The sequence below is a fragment of the Scylla paramamosain genome, chromosome 24 (assembly GCF_035594125.1).
Source record: "Scylla paramamosain isolate STU-SP2022 chromosome 24, ASM3559412v1, whole genome shotgun sequence".
In the NCBI taxonomy this organism is placed as follows: domain Eukaryota; kingdom Metazoa; phylum Arthropoda; class Malacostraca; order Decapoda; family Portunidae; genus Scylla; species Scylla paramamosain.
Genome location: NC_087174.1, coordinates 18,381,715 through 18,393,107, shown reverse-complemented (window position 1 = coordinate 18,393,107; position 11,393 = coordinate 18,381,715). Strand labels below are relative to the sequence as shown.

Sequence of the window (11,393 nt, the reverse complement as noted above, 5' to 3'; positions counted from 1 at the left end):
TAAAATAAATAAATAAATAAAAAATTTCCGCCGAGTAGTAAATCTATGGAGTGGGCTTCCTCGAGACGTGATGGACTGCAACACCGTAGAGACTTTTAAACGTCGTCTTGACAAATATTTTGCCTGCAATCCGCGGCTAACAGCGTTTGTTTGTTAGTGATTAAATTCCTTCCCTTCAGGAAATGGATGCATCTCATTTCATCCATTTATTTCCTTCCTATAAAATTTCCTGCGGGTTTTTCCTTCTCTAATCTCGTAAGGTATTTCTTTCCGACCTGTTTTCCAGTATGGCTCATGCCAGAGGGAGTGGAGGGTGGGGAGAGAGCCTTCTGCTTTCCTGTCCTTTTCTTCTACCATCACCTAAGTAGTCTTAGGTAAGGTCACCTCGTCAGGACCGCAAGGTCTGCTGTGGCCTGTTTTTCTATGTAACTCTCTCTCTCTCTCTCTCTCTCTCTCTCTCTCTCTCTCTCTCTTTTAAGGCTATCTTTAATATTGTACTACATTATCATTATGGATTAGTAATCTAAATTTCATACAGGTCAGCTTTGGCGCATTAGAAATGTACGCATTTTTTGCTTCAGAACCACTACGTTGTTTACACCTTAGAGCTCAGTGTTCAGAACCCGACGAATGGCAAGAGATGGGAGCGAAACATGCGCGGATAGAGCGAAGGAGGTAGAGTTACGGTCAAGAGTAGAATAAGTTGCCACACTCCTTTTTACAGTATTTCGTAGGAAGTGGAAGTGAAAAGAGAGGCACAGGTGTTGTGAGGCGAGTTTATATCCAGCTAGCTTCGCTCGTGGCTTCTTCAGGAGAATTGTTCCTCTGAAGAGGTCATTAGCGAAACTAGTCACATATAATCTCTCTTCTAACTCCTGTGTCTTCTCTTTTCACTTCCACCTCCCAACTTGTCAATGTTTCAACACTGTTTAATGTTTCTTCTAAATCCAAAGTCCACTGGTATGCTGGTAGTCTTGTCACGAAACCTGAAAAAAGATATGTAATCAGGTTGTCTTATGATTGAGAGAAAACGCTAAACACGGAAGTTAATCCTAAAGGTTACGCAACATGTGACGATGACCGCAAAGCGCAGTATACGTATACGCTCAATAGCATTGTGACATATTTAGTAGAATAACCGCAAACAAGAGAAATAGGACTTCCACCTTGGCGTCTTCTCGTTTAGACATTTAGCGAGCCAGTGAGCGAGTAATGAAAGGATGTGCGATTTTGGTTAATTAAAGGCAGAGTTTTCTTCTGGGATCACATTCTCAAAGGCTTCTTCGCCTTACCTCGATTATTTTACTGGAAGTTATTGGGGCTATCAAGGGTGTTTTTTTATGATTATGATGATAGTTTTTCGAGAAGTCTGTGAGAACCCAGGCAATCATATTTGCTGCCTTGAAAGATAAGCGTTTTCAAACATGGACTCTCGATCCCAGGAAGGAGAAAAATACAAAAAAAGTGATGTAATACCTAATCGATATCATTCTTATCTAATCATTACAAATCCTTCATCAGAGCAAGGCGAGCACTAAGAGCAGCAGTAGGTGCAGGGAGAGTTACTCACTGTTCATACGCGTAGGCATTGATGACGAGGCTGGGCAGCACCAGGAAAGTGATGCTGAGACCGCACCACCACTCCTCCCCTGCCAGGCACAGGTTCGCGGCCACCACCACGCTGGACACCTGGTCGGCGACGTACAGCAGCAGGTACCAGGTGGTGGGGATGAAGAGCGTGATCATCTGCCAGGCTATCACCATCTCCAGCACCTGCTCCTCGCTGTACCGGAACAGGTGTGCATCCTGTGTCTGCGCAGAGACATGGTACCCCAAGGCGCGCGTCTCCATCACCACGTAGTCTGAAGAGACAGACCCACGGGAGGCGGCGTCTGTGTCATCACCGGGTTGTGTTCTTAAAATCCTCCAGGAGGTGACGGTGGCAGGGGAACTGTCAGTCTGGGTCGCTACTTCTTTCCCTGCGTGGGGGTTTTTCGCGGCGACGCTCCCCGCCACGAACAGGGTGACTGGAATAGACTCGCCTGTCACCTCCGTCCCCAGGAAACCACCACTGGTTCTGCCGCCGTAAGAGGCAGCAGCCTGCCGCCTGTTCACCCTGTTCACGGCGGCGGGGCGAGCTGTCCCAGTTTCGGGGTCGCCCTCAAAGCCGCCATTCACATTACCTTTCCGTGCCATCGCTGCTGTGCAGACTTCCTGCACTCAAAACCTCTGGGCATCGACAGGTTCGGGGAGCTGAACTACAGGTACGGGTGCAATGATGGTTAGGGTTAGCAGCATGCTAACTTCGCCTCTTCATGCTCCATCGAGGATTGTGAAGAAGAAGGCATCTCACTGATGCCGGCAATGACACCCCGGCCTTGCTATCGCTGTCAGGGTGTAACTTTTAATCCTTAGGGCAGTCGAACACTGACCACTGTGCACTGAGGAACCTCAAGAGGGGCTACGTGTCACCCCTGCACAGCAAATGACGACCTCTTCACCGGCTCCTTGATAACAGATGATAACATTCGCTTTAACAGCCGATAAGCTTATCAAGGGAGGGTTGTCTAAACTTTCTCGCAGCTGCCTCCACCCCGATAACTGTGTCTCAGTCGCTGCCAGGACCACAGGACGAGCCACAAGTGATGACAGCACGGAGCCTCCCAGCCAGATACGCCCCGTCTGTTCACTTGATAAACACACGCCCGTTGTCACGGCCGTAGGATATGAAGAAAGACCCTCACGTCGACTCAGTATTAGATTTCGGTCAGACTCTGTTCACAAATAATTACTCGTAGATGTAAAACACTCAGTCGTTTACATAATAGATACAGCACCACATCGCCAACACAAAGCGGAAGTAACGCTAGTGATCGTCTATTTCATTAGTGGGTTGTGGCTTAGAATTTTACATGCTATATGGAAGAAAACATGTATGTGAATTTGCGTAACCTCTGAAAATAGTCTTTGTGAGAGAACAAAACATTTCATAATTCACAGTTTTATACACACCAAAACTTTTATAAGGCTTCATGTTTTGATCACAACTTCTATGCTAGACTCTCGTTTAACAATAACCTGACAGTTTTTCCCTGAGAATCAACACTTTTCTTTCCGGGATGCTATGGCTGGCTTCCCTCGTCACTTGTGCGGTGTCCTTTACTCCAAACAATACCATCTGTAGGGCGGGGGTCCTACGGTTGCGTAACTCACGGCGGAGAAAGACCGGGACAAACACAACCCACGCCAGTCCTCTGCAGTCTTAGTGAAGGACAGCAGTGAGTGACGTTGCCAAAACGGCCGACCAGTAACAGCATTAGTGAGAACAGGAATTTGTGCAAAGATGCTGTTGTTACTACTACTGTACTACTGTTACTACTACTACTACTACTACTACTACTACTACTACTACTACTACTACTATTATTATTATTATTGTTGTTATTAATAGTAATAGTAGTAGTAGTAGTATTAGTAGTACTAGTAGTAGTATGATTATTACAGCAACAACAAAAAAACAACAACGACAACAACAGCTACTATTACTACTACTACTACTACTACTACTACTACTACTACTACTACTACTACTACTACTACTGCTGCTGCTGCTGCTGCTGTTGCTGGTGCTGCTGGTGCTGCTGGTGCTGCTGCTGCTGCTACTATTATTGCTGTTGTTGTTGCTGCTGCTACTACTACTGTTGTTATTATTATTATTATCATTATTATTATTATTATTATTATTATTATTATTATTATTATTATTATTATTATTATTATTATTATTATTATTGTTATTATTATTATTATCATTATTATTAATATATTATGAAAGAGAGAGAGAGAGAGAGAGAGAGAGAGAGAGAGAGAGAGAGAGAGAGAGAGAGAGAGAGAGAGAGAGAGAGTCTTTTAATAAAGCGCTTCAAAACATAGGTCTATAAGTATTGACAAGTGTAATAACTGACATCAAATATCAAACATTAACCAGAGAAACTTGGAGAAGATATACGTATCGAAAAAGATGGCAACACTTAATTCTACGAGTCACTTAGACTAATTGTGTGTGTGTGTGTGTGTGTGTGTGTGTGTATGAGGATTACACGCTAATTTTAAGAAGTGTATGAACTCGGGCCTTTACGAGAAGAGATGCTAGTACGAGTTTCTCTCAATTCTGTTCAAATGTCAGCAGGTAAATGAATTATGTAAAACTGAAAGAACACACACACACACACACACACACACACACACACACACACACACACACACACACACACACACACACACACACACACACACACACACACTTCCATCCAGCAAAACCTATACGCACAACCAAAGAGAGAAAGAGAGAGAGAGAGAGAGAGAGAGAGAGAGAGAGAGAGAGAGAGAGAGAGAGAGAGAGAGAGAGAGAGAGAGAGAGAGAATTGAAAAGTGAGAGAAAGGATTAAATAACTTGAATATTCATAGCGTTATTCATCAGGCGAGATATTAACACGTACATTAAAAAAGCAAGGATAAAAGAAAAAGCAGGTTGTTATGTATTATTGAAGAAAATATCGCGGAGGAAGAGTAATGTTTCCTGAAATGTGAAAAAAAAAAAAGTGAAAAGGATAAACGTCAAGAGGAAACACGTCGATCTTATTAATCTTTCACTGTCTCTCGAGAAGGAAACTGAGAGAGAAAAAAGTTACAAAAAAGTGACATTTGGTGAGAGTGTACCACAGGGATTTAGAGCTAATTAAATGTAGTGACAGGTGTGTGTATGTGTGTGGGTGAGTGTGTGCGTGTGTGTGCGTGTGTGGATGGGTGGGTGGGTGTGGGTGAGTGTGAGTTGGTTGATGGATGGTAAGTGAGAAAATATGTGTGTGTGTGTGTGTGTGTGTGTGTGTGTGTGTGTGTGTGTGTGTGTGTGTGTGTGGGTGTGTGTGTGTGTGTGTGTGTGGGTGTGGGTGTGTGGGTGGGTGGATTTTGGAATGTAGGCTACCGCAAAACACACATGTAAATTTACAAAAATATGACGTCGCCACTCCACCCGTACTCACACACAAGGGCAACAGTTGATGTGTGTAGGTGACCACAAGTGGATGCAAGTGAAATTTAAGCGGTAACAAATCTTTTTAGTCCTGACTAGACTGTTTGATTTAACTGCACAATTCTACAGTCGCTACATTAATACATTAGAAGATTGCTTCGGTACAAAAAGAGAGGTATGATGTACAGTTAGAATTCTGAGTGGAAGGATATGAATACTCTTTGATATGGTGATGTGTTGGTGGACGCGCGGTGTGGAAAATACAGAGTGAAGCACGAAGAGAAATATTGGACTAAATAACAAATAAGACTCCTAACAAATAGGGAAACTAAAATAAATACCAATTTTTTACTAATATGATCTGGTAAGATTTCAGTGGAGTTGCTAGTAACGAGAACAGTAATAACCAACTACTTTCATTACGTTCTAATGGAAGTGATTGTCTCTATGAGTCTATTTGAATATAAAGGATTTCGTATGATTTATGACAAAAACACCATTGATAACCGTACTGATGAACTCTGTGTCCTGTGAAATTAGCTCAGAGCATTTCAGTATATGGGTCAAGGCAAACAATGAAGGAAGAACAAGTAAAACAAGATGCAGTGGCTTAATGACAGACAGGGAGGAGACAGAAGTACCATTGTGAAGGGAGGGAGGGAAGGGAGTTGAATTCAGAAGAGGTTCAATAGAAATACAATAGGAAGCGGAAGGCCCGGAGGTAGACTGTTGGATGGTGGTGTGGGGGACACAGACAAAACAATAAGACGGTAAACACTGACTGCAAGACAACAATGATGCCACCCAGACTCATATTACTCAGACCCTTCTAAAAAATCCATAAGTGTGTCTTAGTGATTCTGGGTCCGCGCTCTCAAACACTGCGGCGTCTCATCTAGTCTACTTTTATCAGGCTCTTGTGGAAGTTATTGGGGATTTGAAGGATGTTTTCATGATCCCAATCATAGTTCAGAAAATATCCTCCATCAGTCATGGAAAAAACACTCACGAGAACAGAACTTATCATCTCTGTGGCCTTTGAAAAAATAGTCCTGATGAAAGAGCACTGTTTCTGAGTACAATGGATAATTATTTGTTTCTATACCGTGCACCTTTCGTTCCTCCTCGTTTTTCTCGCTACATACTAACGCAGATTTAACCTCTTTTACTGTTTATACTCTGACATTTCTGATGTTACCTCCAACAATTCAAGATGATTTGATTGTTTTATTGCACAAAAAAAAAGAAAAATAAATAAATAAATAAAATAAATAAATAAATAAATAAATAAATAAATAAATAAACAATTAGATAAATAAATAAAATAAAATAAAATAAATAAAGTATTCGATTCCTCCTTTCACTGTCAATGGCGTCTTTTAAAATTGTATTCTAATCTTGCACCACAACGTTTTAGTAGTTTTTCTATACCAGTCAACCCTTTTGTATTCTTTTAAGGCAAAGATTAAGTAATTTCTATAAAATTTCTTGGTTTTTCTCTTAAAATCAATGAGCTATGTATGGTTTCTAGTAAAATAATCTGTCAAAATATTTCTAGTGTCATAATTCTGACTTACAATTAACTAAATTGGTAAGTTCCGAGAGACCACCCACACAATGAGTCTTAATCTCGTGAAACCATAGCAACCAGTCAAGAGGTAAAGGTTCACACACACACACACACACACACACACACACACACACACACACACACACACACACACACACACACACACACACACAGACAGACACACACACGAACACGCGCGCGCGCGCGCGCGTTATCAACATTGGAAACCCTACGAATTGATTAAAGTCTCATTTTGTAATATAGTACTTAATATATATATATATATATACGAGTATATATATATATATATATATATATATATATATATATATATATATATATATATATATATATATATATATATATATATATATATATATATATATATATATATATATATATATATATATATATATATATATATACACACACACCAGAGGAGGCAGTAAACACCTGCCGAAACGATAATTACCCCCAGTGAGATCTAAAGCACTGTTCAAGGGGTGCTGTGAACTTATCATTAAACCCAGCTGTGACCTCACTGAACGTTTCCCTTTGTGTCTCACAACACAAGGGGGCAGTCACAGTCTGCCCTCTAAAGACAACTCTCTTCCTCCACACAAAACTACAAGCACTTAATAACACACACACCGTTCACTCAAAAATTTTAAAATCATCATGACGACTCCTACACCAGCCTCGGAGTCTCCATCTGGGGAGTGGACCATAAATGTCCCCAGGTCAGACTGCCTTTCTGTCGACGACCCTAAGTGTCTTGACACCCCCCCTCAACTTTTTCTTCATTAACTTCTGCAACATTCGCGGTCTAAGATCTAATTTTCAGTCTATAGAACACCACCTCTCCTCTTCTAAACCTCATCTTCTTTTCCTCACTGAAACTCAGGTGTCTGAGGCAACTGACAGTAGCCCCTTTTCTGTTCCCTCCTACTTTCTCTATCCTCATTTTCGATCCAAAGCTGGATGATGCGTTTATGTGCGCAATGACTTAACCTGCTCTCGTGCCCACGCTCTTGAATCTTTCGAGTTTTCCACCATCTGGCTATGACTACAGAGTCACTCTTAAACTAAATTTATCTGTGCTTTATACTTTTCACCTAACTCCTCTGACTATAAGAAATTCTTTGACTACTTAACTTCCAAAGTGGAGCACATTCTGACCCTCTTCCCTTTTGCAGAGATCTCCATTCTTGGAGACTTCAATGTTCACCACCAGCTTTGGCTTTCCTCTCCCTTCACTGACCATCCTGGTGAACTAGCCTTCAACTTTGCTATCCTCCACGACCTAGAGCAATTGGTGCAACACTTTACTCGTATTCCTGACCGTCTTGGAGATACGCCCAACATTCTTGACCTTTTCCTGACCTCTAATCCTTTTGCTTATGCTGTCACCCTTTCTTCTCCGTTTGGCTCCTCCGATCACAATCTCATATTTGTATCTTTTCCTATTGCTCCAATCCCTCCTCAGGATCCCCCTAAGCGAAGGTGCCTCTGGCGTTTTGCCTCTGCTAGTTGGGGGGACCTGAGGAGGTATTTTGCTGATTTTCTTTGGAATGACTACTGCTTCTGTGTCAGAGACCCGTCTTTGTTTGCTGAGCGCAAAACAGACAGTGTCTGGCATGGAGGCGTACATTCCTTACTCTTTTTCTCGACCTAAACCTTCCAAACCTTGGTTTAACACAGCTTGTTCTTGTGCTATACATGATAGAGAGGTGGCACACAAAAGGTACTTAAGCCTTCCATCACCAAAATCTCATGCACTTTATATTTCTGCCCGGAACCATGCCAAGTCTGTTCTCCAACTAGCCAAAAACTCCTTTATTAACAGAAAGTGTCAAAACCTTTCAAGATCTAACTCCCCTCGTGACTTCTGGCATCTAGCCAAAAATATCTCCAATAACTTTGCTTCTTCTTTCCCTTCTTTATTTCAACCAGATGGTACCACTGCTATCACATCTATTTCTAAAGCTGAACTCTTCGGTCAAACCTTTGCTAAAAACTCTACCTTGGACGATTCTGGGCTAGTTCCTCCCTCTCCTCCATCCTCTGACTACTTCATGCTACCTATTAAAATTCTTCGCAATGATGTTTTCCATGCCCTTGCTGGCCTAAACCCTCGGAAGGCTTATGGACCTGATGGGGTCCCTCCTATTGTTCTCCGAAACTGTGCCTCCGTGCTTGCACCTTGCCTAGTGAAACTCTTTCAGCTGTCTGTCAACATCTACCTTTCCTTCTTGCTGGAAGTTTGCCTACATTCAGCCTGTTCCTAAAAAGGGTGACCGTTCTAATCCCTCATACTACCGTCATATTGCTTTAATTTCCTGCCTATCTAAAGTTTTTGAATCTATCCTCAACAGGAAGATTCTTAAACATCTATCACTTCACAACTTTCTATCTGATCGCCAGTATGGGGTTCGTCAAGGCCGCTCTACTGGTGATCTTCTGGCTTTCCTTACTGAGTTTTAGTCATCCTCTTTTAGAGATTTTGGTGAAACTTTTGCTGTTGCCTTGGACATATCAAAAGCTTTTGATAGAGTCTGGCACAAAGCTTTGATTTCCAAACTACCCTCTTATGGCCTCCATCCTCTCTGTAACTTCATCTTAAGTTTCTTTTCTGACCGTTCTATTGCTGCTGTGGTAGACGGTCTCTGTTCTTCTCCTAAATCTATTAACAGTGGTGTTCCTCAGAGTTCTGACCTATCCCCCACTCTCTTCTTATTATTCATTAATGATCTAAATCAAACTTCTTGTCCTATCCACTCCTACGCTGATGATACCACACTGCACTTTTCCACGTCTTTTCATAGACGTGCAACCGTTCAGGAAGTAAATATTTCACCCAGAGAAGCCACAGAACGCTTGACTTCTGATCTTTCTTAAATTTCTGATCGGGGCAGAGCAAACTTGGTATTGTTCAATGCCTCAAAAATAGCTTCTATGAAGTTAGGCGTTCTGAGACGTCTCCACCAGTTTTTCTCACCCCCCAGCTGCTAACTCTGCACAAGGGCCTTATCCGTCCATGTATGGAGTATGCTTCACATGTATGGGGGGGTTCCACTCATACTGCTCTTCTATTCTGTCCATCTCTCTAACGCAAGAGTTAACCAGTATTCTCATTCATTCATCCCTTTCTCTGGTAAACTCTGGAACTCTGTATTTCCACCTTCCTATGACTTCATTTCCTTCAAGAGGGAGGTTTCAAGACACTTATTCATCAATTTTTGACTACAGCTTTGGACCCTTTTATGGGACTGGCAATTCAGTGGGCATTTTTTTTTATTGGATTGGATTGGATATATATATATATATATATATATATATATATATATATATATATATATATATATATATATATATATATATATATATATATATATATATATATATATATATATATATATATATATATATATATATATATATATATATATATATATATATATATATATATATATATATATATATATATATATATATATATATATATATATATATATATATATGGCGCAACGCGAGTTTCTGGATATACTGAAAGAGGTGAAAGAACATTTAATTCTTAGTAGAAAATGTTCTATACACATATGCATTTTAAGGCTTTCTTTACCTGTCAGAGGAATTGAAAATGTATGGGTATACTATGCGTGTAGCTATGAGGTGACGGTTGCGTTGCCGCAGCCTTGGAGGTGCCACTTGCTCAAATTACGAATGGTTTTATCTTTTTTTTTTTTTTTTCAGTCTGTGGAATATTACAATATTTTATAACAAGACAAAAGTTAAAAGCATGTAATTTATCGATAAGCATTACACGACAACATTATTGCAGTGATTAAAAGTATTCTGTAAAATGCTATGTGGCATCATCACTCAGCTGTTTTCAAGGTCGCTACGACTCGCTGCCCCCCTCCACCCTCGCTTTGATGATGCCACATAGCATTTTACAGGAGCACTTTTAATCACCGCAATAATGCTGTTGTGTAATGCTTATCGGTAAATTACATGCTTTTTAATACCATCTGTCTTGTTACAAGATACTGTAATATTCCATAGCCTACAAAAAATAAGATAAAACCATTCGTAATTTGAGCAAGTGGCACCTCTGAGGCTGCGACAATGCAACCGTCTGTCCATCACCTCATAGCTACATGCATAGTACACCTATACATTTTCAACTTCTCTGACAGGTAAACAAAGCCTTAAAATGCATTTGTGTATAGAACATTTTCTACTTAGAATTACACGTTCTTTCACTTCTTTCAGTATTTGCAGAAACTCGTGTTACACCCTGTATACTTTATGAATTTTATGAAACTTTCCTGATTTCAAGGAACTGGTCTAAGAATGCACAATAAATAATTTTGTCAGGAATTCAAATGAGCAAATGAATTTTAAAGGTAGGCGCACACTTGTTCGCATCGTACGGACGGCACGCATCGTACGCATCGGATATTAGTATTCTTTACATTATTTCAAATGGGTCTGCGCACATTTGACCGCGTCGTACGCATCGGACATCGGCAATGCCGACGAGGATCCCCGAAAGAGCATTCAATCCGATGCGTACGAACGATGCGGATGGAGTATGTCCTTCCAGAGAGAGCTCAGCTTCACAACTGCGGGTGGTGAATGGTCCAATGCCGACAATGTGCGCAGAAAATCCGATCCGTCCGATGCGTGCCGTCCGTACGATGCGGACCAATGTGCGCTGACCCCAAAAACAATCCGATGAGTACGATGCGTGCCGTCCGTACGATGCGAACAAGTGTGCGCCTACCT

General features: G+C 41.1%; 1 protein-coding gene across 2 annotated transcripts in view; it reads right to left on the bottom strand.

Moving 5' to 3' along the window:
* Positions 1–2,487, bottom strand: part of LOC135112841 (uncharacterized) — a 10,197-nt gene extending 7,710 nt beyond the window's left edge. Inside the window, exon 1 of one of the 2 annotated variants that reach the window (XM_064027711.1) lies at positions 1,571–2,487. In XM_064027711.1, the coding sequence (XP_063883781.1) occupies positions 1,571–2,196 (626 nt within the window). In that variant the 5' untranslated portion in view covers positions 2,197–2,487. The remainder of the gene's footprint in view (positions 1–1,570) is intronic. The other variant, XM_064027712.1, reaches the window with a different exon arrangement.
* Between the last annotated feature and the right edge of the window lie 8,906 nt (positions 2,488–11,393).